Raw genomic sequence first — 17,076 nt, 5'->3', positions numbered from 1 at the left:
ACCACTTTTGAATTAGATTCAAAGTAATTATTCCAGTTGGAAACCTGATCTTAGCATCACATAAATTCTATTAAATGCAGTTCCTTTTTATTACTCATTTTGTGGATCTCTGTATGCAATGAAAAGAGCATATACAAAAATGGTGACTTGTTAAAACTGAAACATTGTTACTTGTTTATTTAATTCATAAAGTCTGGAGGCTCTTTTAAACCCTACGAGTGGCATAACTAGCTTTGAGAGGTTTTTTGGTCATGAGATTTTTTGTCACTTGGCACATATTAGCTTATAATTTAAGATATTTTGCTTTCTTACTTTCTTTAATGATGTAAATGTCATTTTAATGAACGTTAAGTTTATAAAAATAGGGACTAAAATAAGTAATTATACAAATTTAGCTAATAAGTGCAGGTCTTTATGACAGATAAAAAATCCTCCACTGCTTGGAGGGTTAAGGTGGTTGCATTAATATGTAAGTACTTATATATCTTGAGAATTTTTTGTAGTGCTTTTGATTATTGCATTGCATTTTGTAATATACGTATAAAATTATTCTATTCTCATATATAGTTTAAGTACTACTTCATTGCATTTGATCACACAGTTCTATTTGGTCATGGAAAGGTCATTTAAATTAGAAGTAGTATTTCAGTAGGACTGTGCATTGATTTGCATAAATTAATCAAATGGTATAGGGATTCTGAACCGGGTGGGGAAGGCAATTCATTGTGTCAGAGGGGTAATGCAGTCAGCATTTTATTTACCAGTTGAGTATTTAGCTTTAGTTTATGAAATAAAAAAATTACTTTATTCAAATTTTGGAATTTATCAACATTTTCCATACTTTTTCTTGTTTAATTTATAAAATACATTAAAAATAATGTACATTTAATTACATTTATGTGCATTTTTTTTAGTTTGGGAAAGAAGAGGGAAGAATGATTGTTTAGCAATGGTGAAATGGGTGCATAGGACAAAAAATAGTTCAGAATGACTGATATAATAACAACGTAATGTTTGGGACAAGTTGTTGGTCTTCTTTACATATACATTCATAACATAGTGTGTTCAGTCAGCATATGGTAATAATGGTTAATGCTTTTGGTATAATTCAAATGTATTGAAAATGTTTTTTTTTTAGCCTAGAACAATACCCGTCTTCTGTACCTATGGCTAAGAAATGGACAATAGAAAATGTAGAAGCGTTTTTTAAGTATATAGGATTTGAAGATGAAGCACCAGCATTTCGAGAACAGGTAAATTCGAAATTTAGTTCATTTTATGGGCTATATACTTGAAATTTATCATGTTAAACTGTGCACTGCATTGAACATGAATATGAAATTTATGAACCCATTCTTTTTCTCATAATAGTGTCACATATCAAAATTTCAGTTTCACATTATACTAAAAAAAAGTACTGCAGGTGTAGCAGTCATGTACCTTCTATGCATGCACAAAATCATTAAATTTGTCAGCTATGAAACTCAGTCTGGAACATGTTTTTCTGTTATATCCCTAAAAATATCCAAGGGAGTGTGAACCTTTGAGTCTAGGCAACTAAGTAGTTATATCGTCTAACATAGTCATATGGGACGTGTAAATGTAGCTGTCTGACTGAAATACATTATTCTATGAAAATAATCTGTCAGAGTCTTTATGAAGTTTAGTTTGGGAGGAGGTTCTGCTTACAATCCTGTGGTTTAGTGGCTGAACCCACTAACCAGAGTGCCTGTTGTAATGCAGGGTTCAAATGAATTTCCAACTCAAGTTATGAATGACAACATGAATGAATATGAGAAACTTAACTTTAATAGATTCACTTAATAACAGTCTGGGACTTGGATACACTCAGTCCAATAGTTTCAAAGATTGCTATGACAGGTATGTGCTAAGTCAGAAGCATACCCAATAATCATAGCTCGTCCATGCATATTCCTATCATTCAGGCAGCAGATGCTCTTTTGAAATCTCCGTCACTATAAAAACTTGACCGACTCTCATGGTGTCTCATGTCACTTTCACTCAATCGAGGGGGGGGTTTCCTCCTCTGCTAGACAACAAAAGGTAACCACATTCCAACCCCAGTGAAAGAGTGTCTATCCTAGGAACCGATGGGGTGACCTTGGAGGATAAAACCAGAATTATAGTCTGTCTATAATAAGAAAAGCTCTCGCCAGTTAGTTTGCAGCTGTCTGTTGCCCTGGAAACGAGCCTTGGCCCATTTTCCACAGTGGTGTCTTAAAGACCAATGATAGCTCTTTTCTCCTCAGCTAACAGTCTTAAAAAAATAGCAACCCTTGGCTCGCCCCTATTTGAAATATACTATTTCTGTTGCTATAGCGACCGCCACCTGCCAGAGACTGTGGTGGGAACTGTTCTTCTCATAGACAGACAGTAACAATGTGACCTTGTGGGCACTAGATTTCTCTTCTAGTTTAAAAAAAGGCATGATTGCATTCTTAGTCCCCTGAGCGAAACCAAAAATCTATGCGACTTTGTCACAATCCCAGATCATCTCAAATATACCTTAAACCATACCTGAGCCATGCCTGAGCCATAAGCTGTGCATTTATGACTAGTTGCTAATGAACCTTAGTTGCTGTCATTGCTACATTATTTTCATCACAATAATTCAGTTTTAACCTGGATTCCTTGCTCGTAATTTATTATTAGAAAGCTTTACTAATAAGGTGGTGATTAGTGTTATCGTTCTCTGGCTGAGTAAAAGTAGTAAATAAAACATTATACCATTAAGAGCTGGATTTTAAAGGACAGCTTTTTCTTCTGAAATAATTTCAAGGAAAGTTAAATTTCTCTAAAAAGAAAGTTGTAAACTGTACCATTCACGTTTCATTTAATAAATAAAATATTTTCAGTCTGACAAGCATAAAAATATTTATAATAGCTCTAAAGTGAAAATACAAAACTGAGATGTGTGGATTTATGTTTTCATATCAGTGAGAACATATCTGCATGCACGGCAATATCATAGAGTATTTCATAAGCCATGCATGCACTGGGATCTTTTATGCATGTGTTTAAAAACTTGATAAAATGAAATGGAGTTATCTGATAGAATTCTTGATTTATCAGATTTCAAAATTCTCTAAAAACTTGTTAAGATACTTTCATGAGATTTATGTTATAAGGTTTTGCTGATAAATTAGATTTTTTAATAAATCTCATACAGCTTGTTTTACAGATAATGAGAAAATTAAGCAAAAGGATGAAATGATACCAAAAAGAGAGAGTATTTAAGTTGCTTATGCATTGATGTTGCCATTTAGCAAACTGTATACAATCATTGCTGACAAGTGAGCTTATTATGAAATTTCTTCATGCTATAAGTATCATGACACTTAAGAAATATTGAGTCCGTATTGATTTTGGTCCTTGCAATTTTTATATAAGCAGTCCAAATTATTGTGTACCATTTTAATTCTTATAAAACTACCTAAATGCTAGAAAAAATTTCAAGTGTGCAGAGAGCTGTAGGTAGTGTATGTAGAAGTTTGATACTTTGATATTTGTTACTGGACAATCTACATTGTATATTTCATAAAAGCCATATTAATGCAAGTTCCTTCTACTCATAAAAAAAGTAACAGCTCATTTCTAATATCATTTTTATAAGAACATTATACATCCAGTTCTGTTTTTGCACAGTTTCTAACATAGCTTAAATAGCATCTTTTGAACATTCTCCATGTGAAGTTAGTTCTTAAAAATTTTCTGAATATTTATAACAAAAGATAACATTTAATATCCAGGCTTTTCAATGTAGCTTTGACTGTTGGAAATATTTTGTGCTATAAAATCCCTAAATCGAAAACTAAACTAGAAAATCTGTATAACAATGTTCTTTAATATTTTAAAAATCAGTGAACTTGCATGAATTTTATATTAGCTTAGAATACATTTAAAAAAATAAACCCAGAAAAATGTCAGCAAAATTGAGTAAATTATTACTAGAATGTATTTAATGGAGATTTTTAATTTTATTTCTGAAATGGCTTTTTGTTTTCAGGAAATTGATGGTTTGTCTCTACTCTTGATGAAAAGGAATGATGTTATAACAGGTTTAGGCCTGAAGTTGGGTCCTGCAGTAAAAATTTATAAACACATTCGTAATCTACAAGCAAAAATTACTGATAATTAGAACCAATTTTATTTATTATGTGTAGCATATTTGATTCTTATTATTGGCAAAGGGATTTTTTCTTGCCATTCTAAAATAAGGAAAAAGAAAAGTAATTTTTAATGGTTTTCACATTGTACAAATGTAAATAATGCATGTAGCATCATAAAAGTGTTGTTCTCTTTCAGCAACTTGTAAAATGTTTTGTTTAAAAATGAGTCAACTTGTAGTATTAAGTAAAAAAAAAAAAATCATATTTATGTTATTGTAAAATGTAAGAGAAATGAAAGTTTGCTTCGTAGAATTTTTTAATGAAGGTTAAATATATGTAATGAAAATTAGCATAATTCTAAAATACACTTAGATGTAGTGGGCTGAAAAATGTGAGAAATCAACTTGATTATCACTGAGGTTCAAATCGCAGACTTTTTGCTAGTTGGATGCACCACCTGTTATGCCATCAGAACATACATGGGTGGGGTACAATAATTCTTTATATTCTTGCTGAGAGAGGGCAGAATATGTTTCCCTAATGGAAAGATATGTCACAAAACATCTTAAAATGCCTTTCCCCCCCATGGAATTTAATCAAAGACTGCAATTTAATTACTGTGCTTCCCTAAATATCAAATGGCATTACTCACATTTTTAAAGATGTTGCGCAAGAGGAAAATAGTTTGCATCTTGAAGAGCCCTTTCTATATGTATAGGCAGTATGTTAATAGTGTGCTAATTACATATACATTAAGTTAAATATCATATATACATTAAGTTAAATATCATATACATTAAGTTAAATATCATAAAACACCTACCAATAGTGTGTAACAGACACTCGCTAAGCTCTATGATGATAGCTGTGAATACAAAGGTTTTCTTTCAGGTACCACAAACAGAAAGCAAATTTTGCAGTTAATGGACTTTTTGAAGAAATGTAGAAAAGTGGTAATAAATAAAGATCTGGATATAATAGAAGTTTTTTATTGTGATGTTAAAGCTTCAATCATCAATCAGCTAACAGGAACCGAAATCTGTAGTATGATTCTAAATCCCTAAAATATAACTTCCAATTGTGAAAAACGTGATGGAGACGTTCTTGAGAGCGAAAAAACTTTGATGAACAGTTTAGTCTGTTTTCCTGAGGTCTTTGGTAATTATATATACATTGAGTTAAATATCATATTTTAAGATAAAATGCAATATATTTGCTTGGTTTCAGATAAAAAATTAAGTGATAAATTCAGATATTTAAATCTACAAAAGCATGTGATTTAAAATTTAGAAAGGCATGTTTATGACCGTATCAAATTTTTGTAATGAAGCATTTAAAATCTCTCAATCTGAATGTCCTTTAGAAAGATTAGTAGTATGGGAAGAAAGGTGCAAGCCCTTAGAATGCATTTCATGGAATGCTGTTGGTCAAAATGAGCTTATAGTCCAGGCAAATAGCCTTCATGCATAATCATCTGAATCATTGCCCCCCCTTTTTTTTTTCTTTAAGTTTCAAGTACAGGATGTGTAAAGTTTTCAAATGGACATTTTGAGAAGAAAATATTTTATTTTAGACAGATAAACATAATATTTGTGTTTTAACTACCATATATTCCAATATATAAAGCACGCCAGTGTATAACGCACACCTGTATTTTCAAACTTCATTCTTTAATTTTTAAGAATATTCGCTGTATAACGCACATCCTTTTCTCTGTGAAGAAACTTGAAATATACATGTGTGATGCTGTTATCTTCTGAAGTCATTCAATCAAAGATTTTTCGTGGGCTTTCTAACAATGTTTATTGAATTGAGAAATGATAAAGGGAACAATATGTATGTGGAAAAGGGCTAAAGGAAGTAAATCTGCAAGAAGACTAGGTGTATGCAATACAAGTGTGCACAAGAATGTTATTCTAAAGTTTTGAGAAAAGGGGAACATAATATGAGATATGAATGTACTTCCAATGCGAATGAATTCGCAGAAAAAGGGAGTCAGAAGTTTTCTCTCCCTGTAGTCACTTGAAGCTGTGATTTTGAAGTGAACATCGAAGGCTTATGTAAATTGCATTTGCTTTAGCTAAAAATCAGTTGAGCTAGTATTATAAAGTATTTCCCCCCCCTTTCTGCATGCCTTCATGGTGTAATGGTTAGCACACTCAGCATGGAATTGAGAGGTCCAAGTTTGAGTTCCAGCTAGGACATTGCTAATTTTTTACCTTTTGTGCTTAAAAACAAAAAAATTATAATATCTGTACAGTGGTGCCTGAACTAAAAGGTGGTGAATGATGATTCTTCACCACCAGGATTTAGCAGTTGGGTCCTTTAGCCCCCAGTTGCTTTTTAAAAAGGGGAATATACAGTACAATGTCCGAAATCCAGACTCGTTGGGACTTCGATGATTCCGGCTTTGGGATTTTTCCAGATAATAGATCATCAGTTTAAATCTAGTAAAATGGCATGTAGAAATTATGAAATTAAAAATATGAAATCATGATTTATGAAATGATGAAGTACTTATAATCTAAATGTAATCTTTGGGTTTATGAGCATCATTATCAAAATCTATTTTTAGCATATGGAAAGAGATTTTTGGTAAATTTTTTCTCATCAACAGTTTTTAGTCCAACTGAAATCTGTAATCATCACCAAGTCAACATAAAAGGTTACCACACTCCTTTATTATTCAAATACTAACATAAAAAAATTGTTTAGCTATCGCTACATGAGTCATTGCTCAAATTGTCATGTTTTGATAAACATGCAGTTATGAAAGGAAAGTATAATGGATAATGATTCGCCAGGTTGGCATCAGATCAATGATGTAAGCTATCTATGTGGAATTTTTCGGTTTGAGATGTGTGCCAAGCAAATACGCAGCAATGGAGCCAAATTACTGATCGTACAAATTTATGCTAAAATTGTTTCTTTAATAACAAGGTATTTTAATTAATGGTCGAAGTGAAATTAAAAATAGGCACTCTCCAGATGTTTTATTATGTGCGGAGGGGGAAATCAAATGTGCATGCGTAAAGCCTCCAAGAAAAGTTTTGTTGGTGGTTTTGAGGATAACGGACGTCTGGATTTCGGACTTTGTACTGTATAAGATTCTAAGCACTGGCTCCTAGCCCACCTAGCAGGCGAAACCTGCCATATAGCTATGAGGGGAAGGAGTATATAAAGTATTAGTATTAACACACACAGCCCCCAGTCCACCTAGCCAGCCATATGACTGAAAGGAGGACTGGCCAATCCAGCCAAAAACGAGGGAGCCAGCAGCCCGGCTGCACCCCGCTCCCTAAAAAAAAGGACCAAATCAGCAAAATGAAACTAGTCCTAAAGAAATCAGGTCAAGGCCTCGAGTAACGGGGGGGGGGGAGTTGTAGGTGTATATAAGATATTTTCTCCCTTCTTTCTGCATGCCTTTGGGGTGTAAAAGTTAGCAAACTTGACATGCATTTGAGAGGTCCCAGTGAGGGAGTTGCTAATTTTTCACCTTTCCTGCTTAAAATAAAAATATCCTGGTGTCTCTACAGTATTCTTTTTAGTAGTAAATATGGCTTCTGCCAAATGAAACAAATATAGTACTGGTTTCAAATTTAAAGTCATTCAGTTTATGAAAGGAAATGGAAATTATACTGCAGCAAGGAAGTTTGATATTGGTAAAAGCTCCATTACGTGAATGGAAGAAAATTGATATCACAGTAATTAATATGCCAAATAATGAATATGATTTGCAGAAAAGGGTAATGAAATGGCCTCTCCAAAAAGAAAGTGTTGCCAACTGTGTACTAGAAAATCACCAAAATCTCTAGTAAGAGCATTTAGGTACATGCAGAAATCTTTTTTTTTTTTTTCTTTTTTTAATGCTCATTTTTTCCTTTAGACCTATAATTTTTATATCCAGCATATAATGCGCACCCATGAATTTTAAGCTCATTTTTTGTATTGAAAGTGCACGTTATACATCAGAATATACTTGAATATTTTATAGAAAATTTCACTCTAAAATCTGCATATCTTATTTAAGATATCCTGTCAGAGTTCCAATTAAATGTGTTAAATCTACTAAAGTGTTAAATATATGATCTGTTTTATTATGTTTTGCATAAATCCATTAATAATTTAAAATATGATTGAATGCTTCTTTATATTAAGTACATATTTGTAGTTTTGGAATAATGCATTTTTTCAGATTTTAATTCTTCATGAGTAACGATAACGTTTTCAAAATTTCTTGAAAATCACCCTAAATCATACATTTTTTCAGAAATTATATGAATTGATTTAGAATTCAATTAATTTTGTTGTATCATGCATGAAAATAGCATGGCATTGTAAATCAAATGTTGTATTTTTCGCTGGCTACTTGAGGCCAATAGAAATTACAGTACTTAATAATTTGTCTGAACTTAAAATGTTGTGATAAAAATTGAAATAAAATGAATAAGTATTTCATGTTAAATTTTATGGAACTTTTCAGTTTTTGACATTTTTTTAAATGAAAATTTTTTAATATAAATATGTATATGTACTGCAACTATTGTTATATCTAAAAGCTTGTATTTGTAACTTTATTTTCTGAATTATTGCTTTTAAGTCCAAATAAATATAAATATTTACACATTTTAAATGTGAAGTTATTTTCTGTTGTGTTTAAAAGTGTTTTATAAAACCATTGTCAGTTGGTCTATTTCAATTCGAGGTTAAAAATTTATTTATTATAGCAACATAATTATTGTAAAATTTATCTGATAATGTGGAAACATGAGGAATCTCCTGTTCTGATCAGTTGAGAAATGAAATTTGAATTTTTTCCTACCTGAAAGGTAAGAAAAGTTGTATATTAAACTTACAAACAGGCCTGCAGCAATGTACATTTTTGAATACAAAGTCAGATTTTTCTGGTATTGATTTTCTTCTTCAGGATCAGTTCCGTACTTGATGTGCCTGATTACTAAATTTTGTAAAATTTCCTTTAACACTAGAAGTGCCAAGCTTTCTCCCTACATAGAAGTGCCAATGGCAGTCAAATTGACTGCTCAGCGAATTCAGTGTATATATCAAAATGTAAATGTTTTATAATGCTTTTAAGAACTTCTTTAAAGAATAACAGATTGTTTTTATAAAAAAATAGATATGTTATTATAAATTTCAACTTATCCTTAATAAAACGCATTTTAAAGCATTTTGCAATTTTTACATGTCTTTTGCTTGCCAGAAGTGAATTTTCCGCGATATGAAAATTTTTTACACACATCACTTGTTTTGTTGATGTTACAAAGTCCATTCTGGCACTGACGAGTTTTCTTTGAGAGTCTATTGCTAGAGTTAGAAATTTCCTGGGCAATTTTGCACTTTTCTTCTGTTTAAATGAAGCTCTCTTAACTCCTCTGCTAATTGAAATAGGAAGCTGTGCCTTGTAATTTTTTTATCACTCAATTTATGGTTGATAACGTAGGCATTCATTGAAGCAGCTGCAACAGAATATTTATACATCTTCTAGTCAAGGATATCAACTCCACATTTGGTTTTGTTTAAAACTCTGTTGTTTCCAGGAGTTTCTTCTTATTTTGTGAGTCTATGTTTACACTCTGATATAAGGTACTTAGCAGTAGGACAATTTTATTCATTTTTCTCTGATAGACCCTCAGTGTAGTTTCACCATTCTTTAGTGAAACTGTTTCAAATAGCCGGGTATTTGATTTCCTTACTTCATGCGGAATTTATTTTCGATGACTTCTTCCTGTGCCCACAAAACTTGTGTTTTTCATTTTAAGTCTTTTATTTAAAGATAATGAGGAAAAATAATTGTCTACAGTCAAATTTCTACCTGAATTCAGATTGTTACATTTTCAGAAAGACTTTCACTTCCTGATGTATCTTTTCCAAGATATGGAAAAGCATTGCATATAAACTTTGGGTCTACAATGACTAGCATCCAAAATTTGCTATGGAATTTGTCTGGTTTATTCAGCATATGCTGCATAAACTTACACCTGGCTTTGGATGGAAATAACTGCTCATCCACACTAGATTTTCTCCTGGGTTATAGGTAATCACACAATTCTGTATAAAATTTATTCCAAATATCTGAAAAAGTGCAAACTTATCACTTTCTAAACACTGAGTCCTAGTTGACAAGTCAAATCTTAGATATTTCATAATGCCTCGGAAAAATTGAGACATTGTTTCTCGAAAAAAAAAGAGGACCCTTTATATTATTCCACAAAAATCATAATCCATATCATTGCAACCATATGCTCTTTTTGCATAAATAATAGGAATAAAAGAATCAAGTTCTTCTAAAAATGATGTCCAATTTTCTTCATTGTTCAAAATTGCCTGTGCTTCCATGCACTTTTGAAAAGGGCATAACATCAATTCATCCACAAACAACCTCCAAACACTTGACACATTGCCCCGGACACATCTTTTTACATAAAATGTTGGATCTGACATTTCTTTTTGCACATTTTGAGCTACATATTTCCCAGCTGTAGAGTATGAAGTAGATGTCACAGTCCATGAGGTTCCATCTTTTGGGACATAGATAGAGCCTTCTTCATGGTTTTGAAAAGACATCCTCTTTCTCGTGCATATCTTGAATTAGGTAAATCATGTTTTCTCTTTGATTCTATATTGATGACAAAATATTTGCTGTGGATATATATCAATGGGCTGAAAATCATGGCCCAATGATTTTTTCTTCTGTGCTGTCTTCAGAATCACTAGAACTATTATTTACTTCAAAGTTTTGCAGAGGCTCATAATCCATATCATCATCAATATTATGTTCTTCAACATGAAGATTCATTTTCAGATGAATCCTGTAAAAGTTGTACAATTTTTTCGGGACTCAGATTTAGGGGTTTTCAAGTTGCCATTACAGTGTGCTTGAAAGAATGAAATGCCATGAAACATAAACTCACTCAACTACTGCAAACTACCAACTATAACATTTCACCAAAAAGAGTGGACCATTGACAGGGAGGCGGGGAAGATGGGAAATATTTCCTGTTGTAAATAAACAGTGAATGAAAAGGAATGTGTAGACCAGATGTTTTTCTAACAAAAGGTGTTTTCTGACTGGAAGGGAAGTATATATCATGTTGTAAATAATCAGTGAATGAAAGGAATGTGTATACCAGATGTTTTCCGAAGAAAAAGTGTTTTCTGAGCGATGTAGCAAGATAAATCTACCCAGTATTACTAGCAGCCAATATGACTGCTTGTGGCACTTTTAGGTATAACTAATAATGTCTTTGTTAATTTTTATTTTATTCGATTCACATTTGGTACCAATAATTTTTTAAGTTTTTTTATAAAAATCCAAAAATTTGATATTTAAGGTAAGGGGTTTTTAGGAATTCAAGGTCAAAATGACTGCTCTGGCACTTCTAGTATTAATGTTAAAAAGTAAAACTCAGGATTTTATTTTCATAAATTATATTTGATTTATATTTCTTTTATTATATTTTAAGTGAACTTTATAAATTTTATAGAAGGAAAATTTTGATTCATACAATGATTATTTATTCATGCAATAATTATTTTGAGAGGTATCTCAAAATAAATGTGTGTATTCATAAACTGTGAGAGTGTTGTTCAGGAGAGAAGCGAAGTGGCTAAATTTAAAAGCAAGTATTTTAATTCTGATAGCATATGTGTCCTATTTTTAGGTGACTTAATATTGATGTTTTCAAACAAGAAAAGTCTTTTTCTGAAATAAATTTTTTCTTATTATTATATAGCTGAGAAGCATATCTGAAAATGAACTAAATATCTGAAATGAACTAAAATGAAAATAGAAAGAAGTAATTCAAAATTTACACGCAAAACTAATGATGATTTGCAATATGCCTACCAAATTGTGTTGTTAGAAATCTTTAACATTTACCACTTAAATTTCCTGATATGCTTTTGCAAGCAATGTTCTAGTAATGCTTTCTTCATTTTGTCAAGTTTTGAATTGTTGTATTGTTTTGTAATTCATGTAATTATAAATATTTTTTGCAAGTACAGTATCCACCATTCATTAAAATCACTTTCATTCCAAATGTATGCGAGTTTATTAAGCACCTGAGTTTAATAGCCAGTAATAAGTACTGCAAGTTGTGATATCAGTTTTAAATTTTTTCAAGTAAAATCATAGCTAATAGCTGTATTCAAGAATGAATTCTGAAATAATAACTATAAATACTGCCCAAACTAAAGTGTATACACAATTTTGAAATTCATTTTTTAATTTTTTGTAAAAATATTATAATTGCATTCCTGGTGAAATTTTATCTTTTATAAACATCTATTCTATTTGTGATTGTTTCATATCATTTGGCAACACTTTCTCAATTATATTCCTAATTTCATAAAATTGCTGGCAGCTTTTTGGATCATAATCTTTCAGTTCGAGGCTTTTTCTTATAACTTGCAGTGTTTTTCGAGATTCAGTCGATGATTGCATTTTCTTTATCACTTTTGCTGTCAGTTTTTGCAGTTATTTTACCACTTTTATATTCAGTTTTTATACAGATTGTCTGAATGTTGTTGTGAATTGACAAATATTCTAAAAAGGAAATTTTATAACTTCCTTCACTGATGTCTGAAACATTAGCTGTAGTTTGCAGTTCCTGTGAGGTTTTTTCTAGATAAAAGCCACATTTTTGAAAATGTAATTGGTTTTAAGAGATTAATTTCGTGCATTGACTGTAATATGCATACCCTCTAGCAAAGATATCAGCTTACTTATATCTTTTGAAGTGCTTGCGTTTTTAAAAAATTCAGTTCTGTTCATCATTTTCTCAACGCTCTTTCTGTAATGACATACAAAAGGTATTATAATACTTTAAAATTAAATGGATGTTGGAAGCAGTGTTTGGTGGAAAAAGACACTGTTTTTCAGAAACAGTATGTATTGATCAGTATATATTATCAAAGGTGCATATGCTGCACAATTATTTCATTTGTAAAGTTTATATATATATATAATTATCAGTTTGCTGTTCTATTTTGAAAGAAAATGAATAAAAATTCTGCTTTTCACCCAAAAGTTCTTTTTGCTATGATAAGTCAGAAGTAAAATCTTTACTCCTTTCAAATGTCAAATTCCCTGCTTTTATCAGTAATCAGTGCTGTCTCCTTAATTTTTGCATCTATTTTACACATTAATAACACAATAACTTATTCCTTTAGTTTCTTAAACTAACAGCTATTTTGCTTTTAAATATTAATGTATGTTCTGTAACACAGCCCACTTTCGTCTGCAGCCTTAAGATAAGAAAATTTTGCCCTCTGAATTCCATTGCTGGCAAGAACTCTTAAAACAAGGATTCATAGGTACAGGGATAGGAAGGGTTTAAAAAAATTCAGTCAAATTCATTTTATTGTTACATGCTTGATGATAAAACTACATTCCACAGTAGGTTGGATGGATGAACTATGAAAAGCATTGATGGCTTATTATAAGAAGTTAAGAATTCCTGTAAAGAAGAAAGTGAACACTTCTTACCTCACAGGGCTGTGAACACTTCTTACCTTATAGGACTGTAGTGAAAGAAAATTCCACTACAAAAGTTAGACCGGTTTTTGATGGATCGGCCAGAGAAAAGAACTCACCCTTTATCAACGACTGCCTGGAAAAGGGTCCCAACACCGTCGAGCTCATTCTCGCCATCATGAATCGATTTAGATTAAAGAAAATAGGCGTTGTTGCGGACATTCGTAAAGCCTTCCTACAAATTGGACTGAGTGAGAGTGATCGACCATATCTAAAGTTTTTATGGTGGGAGGGTGGTGATTCTGCCAAACCTAAAGTTTTCCAGCATAGACGGGTTGTGTTCGGACTTCCATGTTCCCCGTATCTTTTGGGAGCAACCATTCCATTTCATTTACCGAATGCTCCTAACCGTTTTGAAAAAAAAAAAAAAAAAAAAAAAAGCCACTGAGCTGTTGGAATCCTTTTACGTGGATAACTGTGTTACCAGTGTGGAAAATCCCGAAGAACTTGAGGAATCCAAGCTGGTTCTTAGCACTACCAAAATCGAACTTCGAGGGTGGGAGCAAAGTTATAATAAGACTGAAGACCCTTTGCCTAAAAATGAAAAGAATATTCCAGTTCTAGGGCTTCAGTGGAACTTAAAGAATTACTTTTTGACGGTAGATTTACGAGAAAATGTTGAAGACGATACGGCCGTGACAAAAAGAAAATCCTGTCAACCGTACATGAAATCTTTGATCTCCTTGGCTTCACCTGTCCTGTTACTTTGGGACCAAAAGTCCTCCTACAAGAGTGTTGGAAATTGAAAATATTATGGGATACTGAACTTCCTACTACCATTGCAAAGAAATTTGAGAAGTGGAGAAGGGAACTTTCTAAGCTGAAAGAAATAAAAATTCCTCGATGTCTTATTCTCAATTGTGAAGTACCAAAAAGTCTAACATTGCATGTATTCTGTGACAATGGTTCTAATTTTTCAGGAGCTGAGAATTTTCTGAAGAAAATTGATTGGGTCGTCATTTCCCAATACAGCGGATCTCAAAAGGTCATTTGGGAATTTAATCCCCCGTCTGCCCCATGGTGGGGTGGATGGTGGGAACGTCTGATAGGTATAATGAAAGGAATTCTGCGAAAGGTTCTAGGTAGAAGCTCACTTAATTTAGAAGAAATGAACACCGTTATTTGTGACATTGAAAGTGTGATTAATCAGCAACCTTTAACCTATATTTCGTAAGACGTTGATGATTTAACTCCACTTACCCCTTCTATGTTTTCGCATGATTTAAAGAAACAGGAATTCCAGATCTTGATATTCTGGATTCGTCATCGTTAAATAAAAGACATGTTTACCGTCAGCGTGTGGAACAAGATTTAAGAAAACGGTTTCTTACTGAATATTTAGGGAATATACGCCAATCATCGAAATCTCATAAAAATCAGAAACCCATCCAAACTGGTGATATTGTTCTGGTTTCTAGTGACAATGTCAAGAAAATTGAATGGCTTCTGGCTAGGGTGGTCGAACTCTATCCTTCTAAAGATGGACAAGTTCGCTTAGTAAAAATAAAAATGAAAAACGGAGAATTTCTCCGCCCAGTGCTTTGGTTAATACCTCTTGAAGTGACTGATAAAAGTGACCCCGTTATACCTGTAGCAGAATAGGATTCTATTCTTAATGAACCGAAGACTGATGAAAATCGTCTTTCAGAGACCACTGCTGACAACTCAGTACTAGCTCAAAAGATAACTCCTTCTAAGCAACGAACTGTTAATGATTTCTCCCCCCCCCCCAATAAAAAAGATCCAGATATGGACAATTAATTAAACCTAGAATTAGGGTTTGAGATTCCCTGGTTCGAATCTCAAAGGTGAGAGGATGTTGGGTATGTGATACTTCCGCCTGTGCGCGCGCATAACGGATTGAACTGATTTACGTAAGTTTTAATCGCGCGCTCAACGATTTAATGATGTAATCAGTGTTCTATTTTTAGTTTAATGTGTTAATGGATGCATCGTTTTTGATCTCTTGTAATAACCTCTCTTTTATAACTTGTGTACAGATTAAAGTTTTAAAAAGCTGAACCTGTGCGTATTTTTTGGATATACCAGAATGAAGAACCCGATGATTCAGGTAAGTGCTATTTTGCTTACCTACAGTTGGAATGCTTTACGCGTTGATTAATATTGTCTATTGAATTGACGCAATAATAGCAGCCATAAGCACCGGGAAAATAGTGATGATCTGTGCTTACGGTATTTCGACACTACTCGCAAGTTCTGAACCAAAATCACATCTCTCCCCTCAATAACAGTAATTCCACGACTTTTTTAACAATATTTGCTTATGCAAGGAACTTACTTTCGTTAAAGCACGTGCCAGCGAGAAGGAAATGCAACAATATGTTCGCCAAGGAAGCACCAGCAATATAAATGCAACAGAACTTAACATTCCATTTCCATCACATCTGAATCGCCCATTGCTGGCCAAGGTGGTCCAAAAATGGCAACTGGAATTGATCCAATGTGGCGCAGGAAGACAAGCATATGATTTCTTACCGAAAGTTTCATTAATAAGTCAGATTCCCTAGCTAACCAGTTATATTACTGGTCATAGTCGTTTCAAACATACTTCCATCATTTTGGTAGCTTCAACAAAGATGTCTGCATTTCCAGAAATGAAGGCTGCCCTGACCACTTTGCTTTCCAGTGTCCACTAACAGTACCAACAATATTGATGCATACAAGAGGTGTATAATCACCGGCAGTTGTAGAACGGCAGTTAATAAAATCTGCAGAATGATAAATTCATGGAGGCAATAGAACAAAATGTCTGGCAATAGCATTAGTCAAATTAGGGGCACTCACTGAGCTACATTTCTTTTCTACATTCTATATTTCTTACATTTCTTTCCAGCAAATGAACAATTGATATAACAAAAGTTATGTATGTAATTTTAATCTTAATTTTATTTTATTACAGTTTTTTTTAGTGTAGTTTTAGTTTAATTAGTATTGAGTTATATATTATGTTCTAAAATTTCTGCTTAGTTAGAAAACAGTCGTAACTTCTACAAAACCATACTGTTCATTATGTACCGGAAAAAAGTCATCTGTAATGTATCATTTCTATACTCTCAGCTTTTATCTGGCCATGTCAAAATTATTTTTTTGCAATAAACTCTCGATGGGAAGATGAAGGCAATTCCCAATAACTTCTGATAACCGCCAGCAGTCTCTGCTCTCTTTTACTTTTCACCTGCTCAGACAACATTTTCTCTCTTTGCAACATATACAGATTCCTTTATTAACAACCTGATTGTTTAACTTGTACCGACGCTTCCATTTTAGCGCTCAACCCCTATTTTCTCGACATTTCCTGTCAAAGAATCCACAACATTTAGAAATAATCCTGGGGCCAGAATCTCTACATCGGAATTTCCATTTGAAATA

The 17,076-nt window shown here is 32.7% G+C and overlaps 1 protein-coding gene across 2 annotated transcripts in view; it reads left to right on the top strand.

Moving 5' to 3' along the window:
- The window catches only part of LOC118199355 (histone acetyltransferase KAT6B-like), a 47,604-nt gene extending 30,750 nt beyond the window's left edge, over positions 1–16,854 (top strand). For both annotated transcript variants that reach the window (XM_035371194.2, XM_035371193.2), the window contains exons 7-8: positions 1,139–1,253; positions 4,028–16,854. In XM_035371194.2, the coding sequence (XP_035227085.1) occupies positions 1,139–1,253; positions 4,028–4,159 (247 nt within the window). In that variant the 3' untranslated portion in view covers positions 4,160–16,854. The remainder of the gene's footprint in view (positions 1–1,138; positions 1,254–4,027) is intronic.
- The last annotated feature ends 222 nt before the right edge of the window (positions 16,855–17,076 follow it).

Source organism: Stegodyphus dumicola, chromosome 7 (assembly GCF_044657685.1).
Source record: "Stegodyphus dumicola isolate Sdum_Otavi_A_Nest chromosome 7, ASM4465768v1".
Taxonomy (NCBI): domain Eukaryota; kingdom Metazoa; phylum Arthropoda; class Arachnida; order Araneae; family Eresidae; genus Stegodyphus; species Stegodyphus dumicola.
Note: the sequence above shows the minus strand (reverse complement) of the source record. Positions and strands in the feature narration are given on the sequence as shown.